The 21,845-nt window shown below is 44.1% G+C and overlaps 1 protein-coding gene across 2 annotated transcripts in view; it reads left to right on the top strand.

Annotated features, from left to right (window-relative positions):
- The window catches only part of ZCCHC8 (zinc finger CCHC-type containing 8), an 82,226-nt gene extending 61,623 nt beyond the window's left edge, over nt 1–20,603 (top strand). For both annotated transcript variants that reach the window (XM_069755643.1, XM_069755639.1), the window contains 6 exons: nt 2,292–2,434; nt 11,598–11,740; nt 11,823–11,944; nt 14,828–14,914; nt 15,544–15,661; nt 18,853–20,603. In XM_069755643.1, coding sequence (XP_069611744.1) covers nt 2,292–2,434; nt 11,598–11,740; nt 11,823–11,944; nt 14,828–14,914; nt 15,544–15,661; nt 18,853–19,679 — 1,440 coding nt within the window. In that variant the 3' untranslated portion in view covers nt 19,680–20,603. The remainder of the gene's footprint in view (nt 1–2,291; nt 2,435–11,597; nt 11,741–11,822; nt 11,945–14,827; nt 14,915–15,543; nt 15,662–18,852) is intronic.
- The last annotated feature ends 1,242 nt before the right edge of the window (nt 20,604–21,845 follow it).

The raw sequence follows: 21,845 nt of genomic DNA, 5'->3' as shown, positions 1-21,845 counted from the left end.
AAAAGTGCTCGCATGCACAGTATGATAATCCCAGTGAATTCCTCCACAGTACCTTCCACATGCATTGTATGATTACCCTACTGTACACCATCCTCCCTCAATCTCTGACAAATTGTGACCCCTATCACCGTAGGATTCTCCAACTGTAAGGGTACCGTCACACAGTGCCATTTTGATCGCTACGACGGTACGATTCGTGACGTTCCAGCGATATCGTTACGATATCGCTGTGTCTGACACGCAGCAGCGATCAGGGATCCTGCTGAGAATCGTACGTCGTAGCAGATCGTTTGGAACATTCTTTCGTCGCTGGATCTCCCGCTGTCATTGCTAGATCGGCGTGTGTGACACCGATCTAGCGATGCGTTCGCTTGTAACCAGGGTAAACATCGGGTTACTAAGCGCAGGACCGCGCTTAGTAACCCGATGTTTACCCTGGTTACCAGCGTAAATGTAAAAAAAAAAACAAACAGTACATACTTACATTCCGGTGTCTGTCCCTTGCCGTCTGCTTCCCGCACTCACTGACTGCCGGCCGTAAAGTGAAAGCAGAGCACAGCGGTGACGTCACCGCTGTGCTTTCGCTTTACGGCCGGCAGTCAGTGAGTGCGGGAAGCAGACGGCAAGGGACAGACAGCGGAATGTAAGTATGTACTGTTTGGTTTTTTTTTTACGCTGGTAACCAGGGTAAACATCGAGTTACTAAGCGCGGTCCTGCGCTTAGTAACCCGATGTTTACCCTGGTTACCCTGGGACCTCGGCATCGTTGGTCGCTGGAGAGCTGTCTGTGTGACAGCTCTCCAGCGACCACACTACGACTTACCAACGATCACGGCCAGGTCGTATCGCTGGTCGTGATCGTTGGTAAATCGTATAGTGTGACGGTACCCTTTAATCCCAACACAGCCCTCCACACAGTATAATGGGCCTCCCGTAGTGCTCCATGCAGTATAATGGACCCCCTTATTTCGGTCCATACAGTATAATAGGCCTCCCATAGTGCTCACTATTTAGATCCCATTTGTTTATTAATGTGTGTTCTCATGCAAAATTGAGAGTTAGCCCACATTCTTGAATGAAAAGAAACCCCACACATGAAAGGTCTCAGGATACTTACTGCTGGCATGGTGCAGGACTCATGGTAGCACTTACCTTTTCTTCACTGGACAATCATTCTTAAATTTGTCTGTCTGAAATGGGCTTCTCTCGTTTCACGAGTCAGGATTAGACTAAGTCTCTCCTTCCTTAAGTGACAGTTTTCTGCCTTTTCCATTCTTTTTCTTAGCATTCCTCACATTAATATTTTCTTCCACTGGGTGTTCCATTGCTTCAAGCATATGATGAAACCTTTGCACCTCAACCCTGTCCTATATGTGCTACTACAGTGACGATTTGAGCCTCTTTGCAATTCTTCCCCAAAATTCCTTTCCTGAATGCTGCATTTCTTGTGATCATTGATCACAAGGTGTCAAATCTTGTTGCAGTTTCCTATAAGGCTCTCTCCTTTTCAATCAGGATAGGATGGTCTTATGTAATGTGCATTCTTTCTTTTAAAAGTGGTGGTATCTTTCCATTTTAACAAGGATATTGTTCTCTGCTTTTTTTGCCCTTCCACCTTTCATAACCAGGAGCAATCTTTTATTGTCTGGCCATTAAGGCATATGTTTCAGAAACTGTAGCCTTGCAGCATTCCAATTCTTCTTATGCTGGACAGCTCAAGGACATATAGATCTCCAAAACAACCATTTTGAAGTGGGAAGAGGTCTGTGAATATGGAAGCCTACAAGGTCAAAAATAAATCTGTGTCATTTTAGATTACTGCTTATTCCACAGGAAGGATTGAGGTTTAATGTGCTAAAGATCACTATGCGCTTTGTGAACCACGTGGTCATCTGTTCTGTTTCTCACCCATTTGGGCTGTTGTTGTTATCCACTGTTAATAACCAAAAATTGAATTTTTGCACTCCCAGTAAAATCTCATTGAATACATTGGGGAATGCGTCTCACCCAGTTTTATCTTTTTTGTTTTCAGGAGTCCGTTCTAGTAACCTTGGAAATTATCTTAACCTGATTTAGATATTGATTCCGGTGTGTTTTTTTTACTTGTAGGCAGAGTATAACTCGCCACTCAAAGCCAATATTATGTACCTAGAGTCATGTCTTATACATAGTGTTATGTTCCCATATTTACTGAACTAGAGATTTTACAATGAGTAAAAAAGAAAAAATAAATCGACTTTCCACTTCTGTTTTGTATGGGTGTTTCTCATTTATTATATTATTATTTTTAGCCTCGAGATCCTGCGCATATTGACATGAAAAGAAAAGCTTTTAGAGAATTATGTGCGGAATCTGGCAACCAGAATTACCAGCAACGTTATCATGTTGAGGAGGTAGCACAGAGGTTTGGAAAGTTTAAACCTGGGAATATTAGGTAGGTTATTGGTATTGACAGTTAAAAAGTGTTAACCATTTTCTAATTACTTAATTGTTTGGTATGAGATCATGGAAAATTTGCAGTTCAGAAAATTTCTCTTTACTAAACTTTTTCAACCAGTTAAAATAATTTGAGTATGAGGGTCCAATTACAGTTGTCACTGTACAAAGGTTTCTGGACCTAAGTTTTGGCATTTTTCCCTTTTTACCAAAGCATTCAAGAGCGTTTTGTATAAATAAAGGGGTTGTCTACAACTATTTCAACCCCTTCTGAATTTGGTTTTATTTTCACTGTGGAAAACACTCCCTCATTACTCACCCCCTGAGCCTGCTCTGTTCCAGCAATTTCTGCACTTGTGTTCCATTGACTCACGTGAGGTTTTCCAGGGACTCACGTGAAGTGTTTCCGTCACGTGAGCCCTGCGCTCAATCATCGAGTACGGTCTCCCCACCTTTTGGACGACTGAGTAATTGACAGGAAGTAAGCATCAGCGGCAGTTCTAACTTCCTGGTAATTGTTTAACCGTTAAGTTAGAACTGCGGCTGCTGCTCGCTTCCTGTCAATTACCCAATCGTTGAAGGTGGTGCGAGAGAAGCCGGTGCTGACTGGGCACTTATTTTTATTTATTTATTTTTTTGACAGGGGAATACACTCAGATTGAGTAGTGGATAAAACCTTTTTAATATGGGTTTAAAGTGCAGACTCTCAGTTATAGGGCTTGCTCATATGATCGTATAACACAGCCAAGTGCTATCCGATTTATCGGATAGCACTCTGACAAATGTTTTACTATGGTGCAGTGCAGATCTGCTACTTATTTTCTGATGCTGATTCTGCATGACAAAAAAATCGCAGCATTCTTCGACTTGGCTTCAGAATTTGGATCACGTGCACCCATTCACGTCTATGGGTGCATTTAAAACATCGGACTGCACTCTGATGTAGTCCGATTTACACGGCGACAGACAATGAAGAAGGAGAAATTAAAGGTTGTATCGGCGCTTTAAGGAAAAAAAATGTGCCTAAGCACTAACTTGTAGGGAGTTGGTAACAGTAGCAACTATCTGCCTGTTGTACCGAGCCGATCATTGACTTCTCCTGCCGGAGATTCAGCTCCTCCCTGTCAAAGCAGCAGCAGTTTCTTCCTGTTTAAAAGGGCAGGAGTACTGGTTTCATACGGATTGACAGCTAGCTTCTGCCAATTAGGCAGAGGGGAGACGGCTGTCAATCAGCATGACACCAGTAGTTATGATTGTCATCCGGAAAAGAAACTGCTGCTCTAACGTAAAGTTAGTAGAAATCTGTGACTGCAACTACCGGTTATTGCTTGGTTACATTTTTTATTTTTTTTTTTAAAGCACGGATATCCTTTTTAAATTCTCATCTTCTCCACAACTGTGCTGCGATTCTCTTACGCGATAGAATCGGATCACACTAAGATGACACTTGGCTGAAACTCTGAGGTGAAAAAAAACCACTTCACTACATCCACCCAAGTGAAGAAAACTGTCCAGAAAGTGGGTTTTTCAGTAAGTTTACCATAGAGAAGACTTCATGAGAGCCAATACAAAGGGTTTGTAACAAGGTGCAAACCATGACTTGATAGAAAATCCATATTAGAATTTGACAAAAAAAAAATCGAAAGAAGCCAGCCTAGTTCGGAAAAACATTCTTTAGACAGATGAAACTAAGATCAACCTTTTCCAGAATGATGGGAAGAATAAAGTATGAAGAAGGCTTGGTAGGCTCATGTTCCAAAGTACAGCACATCATCTGTAAAGCATGGTGGAGGCAGTGTGATGGCAATGGCATGCTTGGCTTCCAGTGGCACTGGTTACTAGTGTTTGATGTGACAGATGAATTCTGAAATGTACAGGGCGATTTCACCTAAATGCAGCAAGTTTGGTCAGTTCTTCACAGAACAGATAAACAATAACTCAAAACAAACTGCGAAAGCAGCCCAGGATTATTTTTTTTTAAGGCTGAATGTAATCTTCTGCAATGGCCCAGTTAAGGACCAGATCTCAGGCCCATTGAGCATGCATTTCGCATGCTTAATGTGAAATTTAAGGCAGAAAATCCCACAAACAACAACTGTAGTCGGCTGTAGTAAAGCCTTGGCAAAGCATCGCAAAGGAGGAAGTCTGGAAGCCATTGAATATTACTAGTCATTGCCTGCAAATGATTCTCTACAAGTGTTTAAAATGAACATTCAATTTTTAGTAAAGTTAATTTGTTCAATTACTTTTGAGCGACTGAAATGACGAGTTTAAAGAAAGCTTGATGCAATTCCTTAAGGTTACATAGTCAAATCTTTTGCTCAAAGTGAACTGGTCGATGCCACTGTTTGATTTTGGAAAAGGTCTGCTGACTGACCACAGTACTCAGAAATGCTGGTCTTCCGACCTGAACTCAGACGCCTTCTATTTGCCTTTGAGGTTGTTAGTTGAAGTCATAAGACCAGGTCAGTGTATACATTGCATTCCATATACAGACGTCTGAATTCGGCCTTACATGGAGCACTCAATTACTCAACCATAATTAGTGTGCTTGTGTGCTCATATGCCAATGTCAGCAGCACATCCTTTAAACAAGGTGATTTGCTGCAGACAAGGCATGATTTCAACCTAACGTAATTTATACTACAAGTTTTGGGTAAGTATATATGGAGCTGGGTGAGCTATACACCAAGCATCTGCCTCTAAAAGCAGCGATTGCAGCTAGCTCTGATTGCTGCTGTTCGACTGTTTAGGTGTCGCTGTCAATCTGACAGCAGAATCTAACTTTATGGCATTCATCGCTGTTCCTTTAACACAATTGTTGCTTTATTGTTAATTACTTCATGACAGTTTCAACAAAAATGTCAGTTTGTCACACAAGCTTCCACTCTGCTCCATCGACAAAAGAGAATAGTCACAGGACTACAAAATGGCTACACGAATTTCCTGTATTTAAAAAAAAAAAGTTGAGCTTTTTTTTTGTATTTCATATTGTAAAGTGGTTTCTTACACAATCTTCCCATCCTTCAAAAACAAAAAACCAAGCCCTTATACGGCAATGTTGGCAGAAAAATGTCTCGGTCATGAACAGGTTAATCAAATGGTCCCCAACTCCAGGCCTCGAGGGCCGCCAACAGTGCAGGTTTTCAGGATTTCCTTAGTATTGCACAGGGGTTGGAATCATCACCTGTGCAGATGATCACATTACCACCGATGCAATACTAAAGAAATCCTGAAAACCTGCACTGTTGGCGGCCCTCGAGGCCTGGAGTTGGGGACCCCTGGGTTAATCTCTGCATTCAAATTAACTTTGTGAGAAAATGGTTTTATACTTTGACATAGATTATATAGATTTATTTCTCCATCGCCACATTGGGGGGCACACGACTGTGGGTGTATGCTGCTGCCACTAGGAGGCTGACACTAAGTAAATACAAAAAAGGTTAGCTGCTCCTCTGCAGTATACACCACCCTCTGGCTCCGGATAATACCAGTTCTTGCTTAGTGTCCGTAGGAGGCACACTGCGTCTGTTTTTTCAGACTTTCCTTTTTTTTTTTTTTACCTTTTTTGCGCAAGAGGATGGTGGGGCGGCGGACCCTTTTAAGGGGGCCGATCTCCCCCAAAACATCAACAGGCGAGCACGGCGAGTTTCACCTCCCCATACCCTCTCCTGCGACGTGGGATTTACAGCCGAGACCTAGCCCTGTGAAATCCTAGGGGAGCGAACCCTTAGGATACAAAGAGGCCACCTTTCACATGCAGTGTCTGGCTGCCCTCCCTCTGCACCACCACTGAAGAATAGCTGTGCTGCATGGAGCTCCTCAGTCCCTCTCCACTTCCTTATCAAGAGGGTGGCGATTTGAGGTTTACTGCACCTCCCCTCATACCTCGCCTGAAGTGGACCATCAGTGGGGAGTCTTGCAGGGGTGGCGGGGCTCCCGAGTGCACCGTGGGCTCGGCCGCATCTTGCAGCCGGGCACCGCTAATTTAGTCCCCGGCTTCGGCCCCAGCTAGGCCGCGGCTACGCTCACAGCGCACATCACTCGCAAGGCCCCACCTACCGGTTTAGCGCTTATCACACACTGCGAGAAGCGCTCCACACCATTTCGGCGGCCATCTTGGATACAATGAGCTTCTGGACGCCGGCTGCACTCCTCCTCCCGGTCGACATAGCGCTGCTGAGGACACAAAATTTGGGTATGTGCTCTGCACGCTAACACAGGCCCTCCTCCTCCTGCACACAGAGTGGTCTGCTATTTTAGCTGCACATAAGTGCCCGACATCAGCCCTGCACGGAGGTTAGCAGGTACATCATGTCTCTGCCTAAACCCTCCAAAAAATCTGCAAAGACGCATACGGTGTTCTTCACTTCTTGCACCTCCTGTCAGGCTGCACTACCAAGCGGGCACACTGCTCCGCTCTGTAATGTTTTTGACCCTAAATGCGCTCAGGAGCTCCCCACCGCAAACGAGCCTGCGGGACCAGTTCCCCTGAGTGGGCTTTGTCACTTTCACAGTCTATGGCTTCTATGACTAAAGCTATCGAGTCCCTCCAGGATCCATCCAGGAGCAGGACCACTAATCCACCTATTCAAGAAACTTCCCCTATGGCTGCGGAATCTTCAGCCTGCAGGGGCCGCTCTCATTCTAGGCACAAGCGGCCATCTAGGAAGTGCGTCCGCAGCTCGTCCCCCAGGCCCTCTGGTGCCTCGGCGTCCATTAGCTCTGCTTTCCGCTCCCCAGGCACATGTTCCGACCAGGACTCTGAACCTGAGTCTGATGGGCCTCTTAACCTGGCGACTCCAGATCATCAGAGTACTATAGATAGTCTCATTGAGGCAGTCAACCAGACACTTCAGGTTGATGAGGAGCCTGCGACCTCCTATACAGATAATTCGGTGTCCTTTGAAAGGAACACCTTGTGATGTTCCGGTTTGCCAATCACCCGGAGTTCCAGGACATAGTCCAGCGACATAGTGAGCGTCCGGACAAACGCTTTGCAGGCCAGAGATCTCTGGAGTCCAAATAGCCTTTCTCCTAATCTCCGCAAACAATGGACAGAATCCCCTCGTGGATCCTTCTGTTTCATGTATGTCCTCTAAAACCCTTCTATCCATGCCGGATGGATCTTCTATCAAAGATCCCACAGATCGCCTAGTTGACAGTCTTGCCCGTTCAGTGTTTGAGGCTTCTGGCTCAGCACTCTTTCCCTCCTTCGCTGCTACCTGGGTAGCCAAAGCCGTGACATTTTGGGCAGACTCTCTGCATAAGGCCTTACAGAACAGTGATCTTCCTTCTGACATAGCGGACCTAGCAAATTAAATTTCCTTGGCTGGCGATTACTTAGTAAATGCTTCCTTGGACGTGGCCAATTGCTCTGCACTTACGGCTTCAAATGCTGTGGAGATTAGGAGAGCACTATGCTTGAGAAACTGGCGAGCGGACTCCGCATCTAAAAAGTCCCTCACATCCCTTCCATATCTCAGTGGACGCTTATTTGGTGAAAAAGCTGGACAAGCTGATTTCAGACGCTACAGGAGGGAAAAGTACTTCCCTTCCCCAGCAGAGATTCAGACAACCATTCCGTCGACAGCCGCAGGCTCGTTTTCGGTCCTTTCGTGGGAATTACACATGGCACTCCATGGCCTTCAGGGCGCAGTGCCGGCAGAGACAAAAGCCCACAGGCCTCACCATTCCTGGAGGGGCCGCTCCACACAGTCTAGGGCCAGGGGATCCAGACCCCAACCATCTTCCTCTAAATGACTCGCAATCTCGTCCGGACGACACCAGCAAAGTAGGCGGACGCCTTCTCTTGTTCGTCATACATGGCTCGCAGTCGCTCACGACGAGTGGGTCAGGGATCTGGTGTCTCCGGCTACAAAATTGATTTTTCCTCTGAACACCAAAACCCCCCACCCACCACACCCTCCAACCCGGTTTTTCGCCTCCTGCCCTCTTGAAGCGAGATCACGTGCTCGGGCTTTTTCCCAGGCCATCGAGTCACTCCGCTGAGACGGGGTCATTGTCCCTGTCCCAGAGGACGAAATGTTCCGCGGTTTTTATTCAAATCTGTTCATGGTCCCCAAGAAGGATGGGACGTCAGGCCCATCCTGGACCTAAAGCTCTTGAACAGATTTGTCAAAGCCCGACATTTCAGGATGGAGTCCCTCCGTTCTGTCATCGCCTCGGTGGTACAAGGCGCATTCTTAGCCTCCATCGACATCCGGGATGCGTACCTCCACGTCCCAATCTTCCCACCTCACCAAAAGTTTCTTTGCTTCGCCGTCAGAGGGGAACATTTTCAGTTCACGGCTTTGCCTTTCGGCCTCGCCACCACCCCCAGAGTTTTCACAAAGGTCATTCTCGGGGTCTAGTCGTGCTTCCCTACCTAGACAACTTACTGGTCAAAGGCACATCTTTCCAAGCCTGCGAGGAGTGCATCCGCATTTCCTTAGATACTTTCTCGGCTGAGCTGGTTGATCAACTTAAAAAAGTCCTCCCCTGTTCCAGCTCAATGAATCTTGTTCCTGGGCATGACCTTGGACACCTCCCGAGGGTTGGTGCTCCTTCCTCGGGACAAGGTCCTGGCTCTTCAACAGAGGGTCTGGAAGCTTCTCCAGCCATCTCCCTGTTCCATCCGTTTCGGCATGAGGATCCTCGGGAAGATGGTGGCCGCAAATGGCAATTCCATTTGCGCAACTACATTTCCGTCCCCTCCAGCACGCTCTGTGGACGCATGGCACGGGAGTCCATTTTCCCTCAACCGACTGTGTCCTGTTTCTCCTCGGGTCAAGCAAGCACTCCAATGGTGGATGCTCCGAACCTCTCTTCTCCAAGTCACTACCGATGCCAGCCTCCTCTGCTGGGAAGCGGTCTTTCGCCATCACACTACACAGGGAACCTGGACTCGTTACGAGTCTCTCCTTCCATTCAATATCCTGGAGATACGTGCGATTTGGCTGTCCCTAAAGTGGTTCCATCGTCTCCTAGCAGGCCACCCCATCCGTGTCCAGTCGGACAATGCCACGGCTGTGACCTATATAAATTAGGGGGCACCCACAGCAGAGCTGCAATTCGCGAGGTAGAGCACATCCTTCACTGGGCCGAAAACAACCATTCGGTCATATCGGCCGTTTACATTCCAGGGGTGGAAAATTGGGCCGCGGACTTCCTCAGCCAGCAAGGTCTCGCCTCAGGAGAGTGGTCTCTCCATCAGGACATATTCCAACAAATCTGCCTTCATTTTGGGTACTCCGGATGTAGACTTGATGGCTTCCTGGTTCAATGCCAAGGTACCTCAGTTTGTATCCAGGTCTCGGGACCCGAGAGCAATCAGGGTGCATGCACTGGTCCTTCCTTGGAGTCAGTTTCGCCTTCCTTATCGGTTTCCGCCCCTGCTTCCCCGAGTCATCAGGAAGATCAGGGCAGAGGGTGTGCCGGTGATTCTCATTGCTCCGGATTGGCCTCACCGGGCATGGTATGCAGAGCTGGTCCAACTCATCGCAGACATTCCTTGGTGTCTACCAGATCATCCGGACCTACTTTCCCAGGGCCCAATCTACCACAAGAACTCAGGGGCCCTGTTTGACGGCTTGGCCGTTAAATCCTGCGTTCTGACTCAAGCAGGTTTCTCCCGCGAAGTAGTTTCCACTTTGATCAATGCCCGAAAGCCGGTGTCATCGCGCATCTATCATCGGACCTGGAGGACTTTCTTTGAATGGTGCAGAAGCAGAGGTCGCCCTCTGTTGGTTTTCAACATCCCTACCATCCTGGATTTTCTCCAATCCGGTCTGGACTTGGGGCTTTTGCCGAATTCCCTTAAAGGGCAGGTCTCGGCCTTGTCAGTCCTTTTTCAACAGAAAATTGCTTCCAAACCCCAGGTCAGAACATCTTTTCAGGGAGTCTCACACGTGACGCCTCCCTATAGAGCACCTTTAGAGGCTTGGGACCTCAATCTGGTCCTAGGTGTCCTGCAGGAATCTCCCTTTGAACCGTTGCAGGACATCTCTATCTCTTCCTTCTTGGAAGGTGGCTTTTCCTGTCGCTATTACTTCGATCAGACGAGTGACTGAGTTGGCCGCTCTTTCCTGCCGAACACCGTTGCTTACATTCCACTGAGACAAGGTGGTTCTCAGACCGTCCCCCACCTTCCTTCCCAAGGTGGTGTCTTCCTACCACCTTAACGAGGATATCGTACTTCCGTCGTTTTGTCCTGCTCCGATGCACCGCGTGGAGAAGGCCCTTCACTCCCAGGAAGTACATGTCTAGGACTGCACCTTTTCGACAGACGGAATCTCTGTTCGTGCTCCCGGCAGGACACCGGAAGGGACTGGCTGCTTTTAAGTCGACAATCGCCAGATGGATTCGGTTGACTATTCAAGAGGCTTATCGCGTCAGAGGCAAGCCTATCCCAGCGGGTCTAAGGGCACACTCCACTCGGTCGGTGGGTGCTTCCTGGGCCGTTCAGAATCAAGCGTCTGCAGAGCAAGTTTGCAAAGCTGCGACCTGGTCTAGCCTGCACACTTTCTCAAAGCATTACAATGTCCATATTGAGGCACCTGCAGATGCAAGCCTGGGTAGGCGTATTCTGCAGGCAGCGGTAGCGCACCTGTAGACAGCAGGTGCCATAAGTTTACACTGTTATGTTGCTGTTTCCCAGCCAGTGACTGTTTTGGGACGTCCCACGACCCTGTGTCTCCCAATGTGGCGATGGAGATAAAGGGATTTTTGTGTACTCGCCGTAAAATCCTTTTCTCCGAGCCACTCATTGGGGGACACAGCACCCACCCTTTTTTGGCCTGTTGCCTATGATGAGTGTTTTTAGTCTGACATGTTGTACCTACGGTTAATTTTTGTAAATCTCCTACTCCTTTGTTACTGAACTAGTATTATCCGGAGCCAGTGGGCGGTCTATACTGCAGAGGAAGAGCTAACCTTTTTTGTATTTACATATTGTCAGCCTCCTAGTGGCAGCAGCATACACCCACGGTCCTGTGTCCCCAATGAGTGGCTCGGGGAAAAGGATTTTATGTTGAGTAGACAAAAATCCATTTATTATTATTATTATTATTATTTATTATTGTTATTAATATTGTTATTTATTTTTGTTAAAAATCTTATTTTTTAAATTTTTGCCCCCAAAACTATTTTGTCATGCATAGTGAAGGGCTGCAAGAGGCACTTGGAATTTCTGACAGACATCTTCCTCCATTTATATATCGAATGCGACAACTAGGTTACCCTCCAGGTTGGCTGAAAGATGCTGAGCTGGAGAATTCCGGCCTCTCTCTTTATGATGGAAAGGGTATGTATTAATCGAAGATATGCAAATACTTTGTTTTCTGGATGGTGTGAGATTGAACTTTGAAACATGTTTTGCTTTGTAGATTCCAGTGATGGTGAGATTGTAGAAGAGGCAATAACAAAGAAGAATCAAGTATCTTACGATGTATCGAAATTAATCAGCTTTCCAGGATTTAACACACAGGCTCTTCCTGGAGTTTCAGACGTCAGTAGCTTCCCCCCCCCCTCTAAATAAATAATGAAAATGTGTGTGTACTGTATATATTACATTACACAGTGCCTTGCGAAAGTTTTTGGCTCCCTGGAGTTTTTCAACCTTTTCCCACATATCATGCTTCAAACATAAAGATACCAAATGTAAATTTTTGGTGAAGAATCAACAACAAGTGGAACACAATTGAAAGTTGAACGAAATTTATTGGTTATTTTAAATTTTTGGTATCTTTTGTTTGAAGCATGGTATGTGGGAAAAGGTTGAAAAGTTCCAGGGAGCCGAATACTTTCGCAAGGCTCTGTCTGTCTCTATCTAGAATCCGTTTATCTTAAAATCCACATGGGGAAGAATATACTGGGATGTAAAGCAAAGTGCTAGTAGTTTGCTGTATGACTGGTGTTGGAGGGGAGAGAAAACTAACAATAAAATAAAATATTTACATTTTTTTTTCTCCTTCGCCACATTGGGGGACACAGGACCGTGGGTGCATGCTGCTGCAACTAGGAGGCTGACACTAAGTAAATACAAAAAAGGGTTAGCTCCTCCTCTGCAGATACACCACCCACTGGCTCCGGATAGAACCAGTTCATGCTTCATGTCCGTAGGAGGCACACTGGGGTCTGCTATTCAGACCATACTTTTTTATATTTTTAAAACCTTTTTGCCATCTTTCCAGGCCTGCAAGGAGTGCGTCTGCATTTCTTTGGATACTCTTTCTTGGCTTGGCTGGTTAATCAACCTGAACAAGTCCTCTCCTGTTCAAGCTCAGCAGATTTCCTTCCTGGGCATGATCCTGGGCACTTCCCGAGGGTTGGTGATTGTCTCTTGGGACAAGGTCCTAGCCCTTGAACAGGGAGTCCAGGCGCTATGTCATCCGTTTCGGCATGATGATTCTCAGGAAGATGGTAGCCGCAATGGAAGTAATCCCATTCACCCAATTGCATTTTCGGCCCCTGCAACACGCACTCCTGGATGCATGGGACAAGAGTCCTTTTTCCCTCGATCGTTCATGTCGACTGATCCCCTCGGGTCAAGCAGGCACTCCAGTGGTGGATTCTTTGGTCTTCCCTCCTTCAAGGGAAATCCTTTCTCCCGGTCCATTGGCTGGTGGTCATGTCCGATGCCAGTCTCCTCGGCTGGGGAGCTGTTTTTCGTCATCACACGGTCCAGGGGAGTTGGTTCCTGCAAGAATCTAGTCTTCCCATCAATGTCCTGGAGATCCGAGTGATTTGGCTGTCCTTGCGTTGGTTCCATCTGCATATTGTTAGCTTTCTCTCCTCTACAATGCCAATCTTTCAGTCATACATACTGTAAACTACTAGTGCTTGCCTTTACATCCCAGCATATATTTCCTCATGTAGATTTTTAAAGTTCAGATAAACTGCTCAGCATGTCAATCAATGGTTGTTTTTATATAGTATGTGAATGAGCTGCATGAGTTTGTGACAGTAAATGATTTATTGTTTTTATAGCACTATTGATTCTATGGTGCTGTACATGAGGGGTTAAATATAAAGCACAAGTCGAAATTACAGTGAACAAACTAATAGTGAAAGACCAATACAGAGGGGCGAAGGCCATACACTTTCGGGCTAACATTTTATAGGTAAACAGTAGCAAATGGGGAAACTGTGGTTTATAGCTGTCATCAGTGTTGCCTTTGTTCCAGGCTTTTGAGGATATCGTATGGGCATTCCTCTGTTTAATTTCAACATGTTTTTTATTGAAACTTTTCACTTTAACAAAACAATACACTTAGAAACATATTACCTCACAGGGAAATTTTAGCTTATCATGAGAAACCTGTAACTGACATACGGAAAGACAAAACCGTGACGACGAGGATAAAACAGTAGGGAAGGGAAGTATAAAATCCACAGTGTGTTCCACTGTTAAAAGCTCCATTCTAGCGTTTTGTTTTTATTTTTCATTTCAGCGCTGGAGTGGTGCGACTAATGTATAATTCCTGCACTCAGCATACTCGCCACCCACAGTCTTCAGCAGTCCTGCGCAGCCATCTTATGACTGCAACTTCTGAATGAGTGGAAGTCCGAAGTAATGGTCGCAAGTTGTCAATGGAAGTCTATGGAAGCCAGAATGAGGCTCTCATAATTTGCATTGAAAAGTGACCTCTGACTCGCTCCAGCAAACACTGGAGCGACTATGCAGGTCCCAAACTGTTGAAGACTACCGGGAGTGGTGCAGGAGATGGCAGATGAGACGAAGTACATTATTAGCACCACTCCAGCACTGCAATAAAAACACAAACGCTGAAGTGGTGCTATACCTCTGTGGATATAGTATATTTCTTCTTTCTTTAAAGAAAGGCATTAGACAACTTTAAAAACAAGTTGTTTTTTTTTGCTGTGGACTAGGAGCTTAATCCGGTTTATGACATGAAAAAATGTGCAAGATATTTTTTGACCTTTTATGAAGTTCCTTGTTCACGGCTGAAAACTGGTTAGTTTTTAAATTAAGTTTATATTTAAATAAAGAAGTTTATGCCGAACGGCCTGGAAAAAAGTAATACTGATGACGGTGTCATAAACTAGTCACCCATTTGCTACTACTGATTTGTGATTTTCCAAAAGACTGTGCCCCCTTTGTTTGAAAGTGTCGGCCAAAGGAGAAACACAGCAATCATCCAAGAATATTTTGTACTATGCTTATTAGCAAAGCACTCCAAATTACATACCAAAAAATAAAAATCCATTAGTATGCATACAATCTTTATGAGGAAATGTTTTTTTTTGTCTGCTTTTTTTTCTTTTATGTAGTAACTGATTGCAGACACACTTGATTTAAGGTGCGGTTTTCATATTAATTGAACTCTAAATCTTTTTTTTCTTATTCTTCCTCTCTGAACGCCCCTAGGACTGGAGAAATTTCGGGTCAATCCCAATGCAGCCAGATCAGCAAAAAGAAGTCTTGGCAAATTACTTGTGTTCTAATTTCCCTGATGTAAGTATCTATTGGAATGCATGTGGCTACTTAAATGTTTAACCGTTAGTGACCGAGCCAATTTTGACCTAATGGCCAAGCCAAATTTTACAATTCTGATCACTATCACTTTATGTGATTATAACTCTGGAATCTTCAATGGATCCCACTTATTCTGTGACATATTGTACTTGATGATATTGGTACAATTTCATCGATACTACTTGTGTTTATTTGTGAAAGAGACACAAATTTGGCAAAAATTTTGTAAAGTTTTCAATATTCAGACTGGAAAATGTGTAGTTCTGTCATGCATAGGGTAGTTATGTAAACTATTAGTGCATTTATGTACTGCTAAATTGTGACTTTTGCCAAAAAGATTAGTCTTTTCAATTGGATTTCCTTTTGAGCACTGCCATGGTGGCTCTGATTACTTAGGACCTAGTTAAAAGAAGCAGCACCTTAATTTCAGGTGCAGCGTAAAAGGCTGGTTGGGGCTCAAACCTGTACATGGATCTATAGATATAAGCTAATATTTATTTTCTTTTAGACTGAAACTCGGGATTTCGTACATCAAGATGTGATTATTTGTGCACTTCAGACTACAATTGTGACTACAATAGCCATATTAAAATATCCTTTTTTCACAGACACAATATAATGCAGCCCAGAAAAGAACATCCTCTCAATCAAGCTCTGATCCAAAAAGACAAAAGACATCTGGAAATGGCCAAGGGCAGTCATTTGTGGATATGGATATTGCGTCAGGTATGAGGACATCTGCTTAATCGTTCACGGGAATGGGCACATCAGGGATTTGTTTCTGCCATATATGTAAACCTAAAAGAAAGAAACTATATGCTGTATATACTAAAGTATAAGCCGACCAGAGTATAAGCCGAGACCCCTAATTTTGACACACAAAACTGGGAAAACTTAATGACTCGAGTATAAGCCTAGGGTGGAAAATGCAGCAGCTACTGGTAAATTTCAAAAATAAAAATGGGTAACAATAAAATTGAGACATCAGTAGGTTGTGTTTTTGAATATCCTTATTGAATCAGAAGCCCCATATAATGCTCCATATAGTTTATGATGGGCCCAATAAGATGCTCCATATTAAAATATGCCCCATATAAATGCTGCACAAAGGTTAATAATTGCCCCATAAGATGTTCCATAAAGATATTGGCCCCATATGATGCTGCATAAAAGTTGATTGCCCCATAAGGTGCTCCATAGGAAATTTGCCCCATATAATGCTGCATAAAAGTAGATTATGGCCCCATAAAATGCAGTTTATGCTGATATTAACTGTACAGTATATCTGCTAATGCAATAATAAAAAAAAGACATACTCACCTCTTGTCGCTGCCTGCTGCTCCTCAGCGTCCTCCGCAGTGACTATTCAGGCAGAAGACGGCACGCACACTAACACGTCATCGCGCCCTCTGACCTGAACGTCAGACAGAGGATGCGGAAGATGGAGCCTGGCGGTGGAACGAGGAGAGGTGAATATCGCGCAATTCCCCCATTATACGCACCTGCTCCTGGCGCGGTCCCTGCACTTCCCTGGTTCTCTGGGCGCTGATAGCTTTTTCCAGCATTGAGCGGTCACCTGTACAGCTCATTACAGTAATAAATATGCGGCTCCACCCTTATGGGAGTGAAGTCTCGTCTATATCCATTACTGTAATGAGCGGTACCATGTTACTGCTCAACACAGGAAGAAGCTGTCAGCGCCCGGAGAACCAGAATATAAAAATGTAAATACATAGGAAGATGCAGTGTAGCAAATGGTAGGATAAGCACTGCTGCCACATTTTGCACAAGCAGTGCACCAAAGTGAGGGTGAAAGCAGGTAACTACCCTTATGCTAGGTTTACCAGACGTGCATAGTAGCGGCACTGCTTATCTCATACAATAGTAATAAAGAAACATAAGTTGGTATATAACTAGAAGTAAAGGATAGTTCTTACCCATAAAGTGCAGATGTGCAGATGTGCATGTCAGGAAAAGCCCCTCCACGCGTTTTGCAATGGCTTGCTCAGGGGGCCAGTCGACTTAATCTGCCAATGTATATACATTTTTTTCGTTCTATTACAGTATATACTCGAGTATAAACCGAGATTTTCAGCCCACTTTTTGGGGCTGAAAGTCCCCCTCTCGGCTTATACTCGAGTCATACCCAGCTGTCGGCAGGGGAGGGGGAGCGGGGACTGTCTAATTATACTCACCTACTCCTGGCGCGGTCCCTGCAGGTCCCTGGCTTCCTGGCGCTGGCAGCTTCCTCCTGTACTGAGCGGTCACATGGTACCGCTCATTACAGTAATGAATATGCTGCTCCACCTCCCATAGAGGTACCATGTGACCACTCACTACAGGAAGAAGCTGCAGCGTCGGGGAAGCAGAGACTGCACAGTGCCAGGAGCAGGTAAGTATAACGGGGAGGGGGAGCGCTGTGCGATACTCACCTGCTCCTCGTTTCGGCGCTGCTCCATCTTCATCAGTGGCGCTCATGTCAGAGGGCGCGGTGACGTAGTTAGTGCGCGCCCTCAGCCTGAACGTCAGTGCTGAAGATGGAGCGGCGCCGGAACGAACAGCACGTGAATATTGAAAGCGCCGGGGGCCTGAGCGACGGAGAGGTGAGTATGTGATTTTTTTTTTTTTTTTTCATCACAGCAAATGGGGCAAGTGTCTGTATGGAGCATCTATGGGGCCATAACTATTGTGCGGCACTATATGGGGCCATAATGTTTGTGCGGCACTATATGGGGCCATAACGTTTGTGCAGCACTATATGGGGCCATAACGTTTGTGCAGCACTATATGGGGCCATAACGTTTGTGCAGCACTATATGGGGCCATAACGTTTGTGCAGCACTATATGGGGCCATAACGTTTGTGCAGCACTATATGGGGCCATAACGTTTGTGCAGCACTATATGGGGCCATAACATTTGTGCAGCACTAAATGGGGCCATAACGTTTGTGCAGCACTATATGGAGCAAGTGTCTGTATGGGGACATAATGTTTGTGCAGCACTATATGGGGCAAATATCTTTATGGAGCATCTTATGGGGCCATAATCAGCATTTGTGCAGCATTATATTGGGCAAATATGTCTATGGAGCATCTTATGGGGCCATTATTAACCTTTATGCAGGATTATATGGGGCATATTTTAATGTGGAGCCTATTTTAATGTGCAGCATCTTATGGGGCCATAATGAACTGTATGGAGCATTATAAGGGGCATATTTTAATATGGAGCATCTTATGGGGCCATCATGAACGGTATGGAGCATTATATGGGGCTCCTGATTCAATATGGATATTTTTGTAATATTCTGTACTATTGAATCCTGTTTTTACATTTTAAGATTTTGAAATAAAATGTTGTTTTTTGACCTTCAGGTTTCTTGACTATATTGACTATTTCTTGACTTTTGTGTTATTTGGAGTGTACAGGCTACGTATGGTCTCCTTTCATTGTCCATGAAACATTGAATAGTAGGTTGACAACTCTGGTGATTATCACCAGATCATCGCTAGTTGTGTCATGTGATGCCGTCGTTCTACATTGTGTAAACATGCCCTACCACTGATTAACTGTTTTCTGGGCATTGGAAGCCTTTTGCCTATCTGTGCTGTGGGCAGAGTTTTACTGAGCTCAGCATTGAGAAAACTGCTATGTTTGCAGAGAAAAGTAGTTTTATCAAAACTACCCGAGTCTTAGCCGCTCCATCATGCTCCCCTCAGGTTATATATCTAAACAACTGACACATTCCCTTTAAAACTAATGACTGACAGTTTCAAGAAAAATTTGAACTAAGTGCTTATCAGTTTAGTCAATGTAAACCAGCACTTGAAATATATTTTTGTTAAATATACCTACCGTAGTTTATATTAATAATGTATGTAGAAACTGACTTGATTACTTTTATTTTTTTTGCAGATCAGTCGTACTGCTCTCCTTCCCAAAGGTTTAATTTTCAGCCACCTCTTCCCCCTGGATCTCCATATAATACTCCACCTTCACTCTCTCGTGGAACTCCTCCTTCAACACCTACAAATTTTATACCCCCACCTCCACCAACACCAACTCCCCCACCCTTACCAAAAGGAACACCTCCACCCACTCCTCCCTCTAGAGGCTCCCCTCTACTTTCAAGAGATGGTTTTCCTCTGCAACCAAAGGTGGCAAGTTCCATGGATGAAGACACTTTGACTTTGGAGGAATTGGAAGAACAGCAACGTTTAATCTGGGCAGCTCTGGAGAATGCAGAGAGCACAAACAGCGAATCAGATGTTCATACACCATTAAATGGTAATTCTGTTTCTTCTTCTCCAAGCAGAGTTGAAAGTGACAGTGTCACAGAAGGGAAAATTACAAGACACAGTATTGAAGAATTGAAGAATTCTGTTCTCCCCACAAAGTCCATTCTAAAAGAATCCAATGAAAATGTTCCTCTGACAACAGAAGAAGAATCCTTTAACAAAGATCCCAATGAAGGTGCTCCAATTCCGGAGATGGTTGTTACAGAGACCGTTGACAATACTGATGAGAAAAAGACATGTGTGGGAACAGATGTTACCGAAGAGGCTGCATATATTGACCCTTCTTCTTCCAACAATAGAATTCCAGATAGGAGTAAGTTTGCAGAAGGTATTACACCGTTTGAATTTGAGAACATGTCTGAGTCAACTGGTACTTACCTTCGTCTTAGAGATGTCCTGAAAAATTCCCCACGAAACCAGCAGAAAAATAAACAGGGGATGTAACACAATTCTTAGCAGAGGACTGTTTTTTGTTTTTTGTAATTGAAAATATTTTATTGGCAAACAGCATTCATATTCATGTACAGCAATTTATATAAACGAGAAGGTATAAATGTGTTTTTATTGGCCTGATTACTGATGAGTATTAAGAACCACCGCCAGTTGGCTGGTTATTTTCAGGTGTTTTGTCAGCAAAGTTAAAAGCTAAAAAAAAAAAAAAAAAGTCTCATACGAAAGGGTATGAAAGTCATATTTCATTGTATTCTGAATTTTTTTTCCTTAAGAAAGTGGTTATATAGAGATGCTGTTTCTAAATTCAAAGTGTTCGTTATCTTGGCAATCTTTTAAAAAAAAATTTTTTTTCTTTTTTTTACTTTTTGCTGAGTTTATTACTGTTTAAAGTTTTGAGATTTTTTTTTAAGCCTGATGTAACTTACTGTTTTACATATCCACTTTTTAATGATATTTTTCAGTTAATGAATTCCAACCCACTGCTCAGATCTCATTTAGGAAAAAAATCCCATTTAATATTGGTGGCAAATAATGGATAATAGGGTGGGAATAGATTTGGAAAACAATACTGTTTATATGAAGAAAATATTTCACTCTTAGGTTTTTTCTTGTTTTTGTTTAAGTTAAAGTAGAAGGTAGGGTGGATTTTGTTTCTTTTGTACATTTATTTTTACAATGCATATTTGAGATGCAACTTATCTGTTCAATATATTGAATGCTTTTAAACCATCTCAAACTTTTACTGTTGAATACTGGATAAACAGGAATTAACTGTTATAATTCTTTTTTATACATTATGGAGAATGTTTCAGTTTTTAATGCCACTGCTATCCTTTTCTAAGATGAGATCTCCTAAACTTACTGTTCACCCGTCACAACATACAGAAGTTTAATAAATGGGGTTTAAAAAATTTCTTTTGCTTGTTGGAATTTTTTTGTACTTTTCACTACTCATCAGCTTAATTCTTAGGAATATTTTTGTAATTACATTTTCTTGTGTGTCGCGGTGCTATATTTGTACGAGGAGTGTTCAGTAAGTAATTTACCCCAGCATGTTTTGTCAGTGCTTGGCTGGTTTCACACTTGCTTTGGGCAGAGCTTTGGAGGGCTGCATAGTTCTTCCTTTAAGCCCCGCCCCTGCCGCACCTCTTCCATTCAGCTCCGCCTACATCGGCATGCATCCTGCGTACCTATCTTTAACATTGGGTACACAGGCCATGCGAATGTATGTGGATGCCTCCGCATGTGTCGTTTTGACACTGCGCCGACCGCAACAAAAAGCATACATTCACATGGCCTGCGTACCCAATGTTAAAGATAGGTACGCAGGACGCATGTCGATGTAGGCGGAGCTGAATGGAAAAGATGTGGCAGTGGGCGGGGCTTAGCAAAGCCACTACGCAGTTCTGCCCACCGCAAGTGTGAAACCATCCTTAGAGCTGAGCTTTTAACAAACACAGAAGTTCAGTCTAATGAAAGTACTAGAAGTGACAGGATGGCAATTGCCGTACTGTGCGGTTGTACAAAGAAAGTGAGGGATTTTAAGCTTTGTTTTTTTTGTAAATTCTTTATTTAGTAATAAACATATAAGCAGTTACAAATATCTTATTGTATTGTAAGAGAAAACCATAAGAATAAAGAAGAAAATTGGGGGGGGGGGGGGAAGGGGTCAGGTAGATGCAGGGCAGGGGAGAGTGGACTGTAGGGCGGGGAGAGGGAATAGGGGGAAAAAACTAGGGGGGGGGGGAGATTGAACCATTAGAACAAGAAATGGTACTCAACATTGAATCTTAGCCAAAAACAAATACAGTTTGTGATAATACATCCAGTCATAACTCTTAACCACGGGCATACATTAAGCAGCGAAATTATAATAAGTATATCCGCTCGCTCTTAGCTCTTTCCAGGGAGTCCAAATTTTTACAAACAGGTCATGGTTGTTCATTTCCCAACTGGATAATTCTTCCTGTCTAGAGATTTGGTCCACTTTGGAAAACCACTCACACGGTTGGAGGGGAAGCATCTTTCCAATGTAAAATGATTAAGTGCTTTGCAGCACTTAATAGTAACGGCAAAAGTCTATGTTTCTTGGGTTTGAAATTAATAGAAGGACAGGAAAGCAGGACCTCAGCAGCCTGAAGGTTGGTTTTAATCAAG

This window comes from Ranitomeya imitator, chromosome 1 (genome assembly GCF_032444005.1).
Source record: "Ranitomeya imitator isolate aRanImi1 chromosome 1, aRanImi1.pri, whole genome shotgun sequence".
Lineage (NCBI taxonomy): Eukaryota > Metazoa > Chordata > Amphibia > Anura > Dendrobatidae > Ranitomeya > Ranitomeya imitator.
This window is presented reverse-complemented; position numbering and strand designations above follow the sequence as displayed.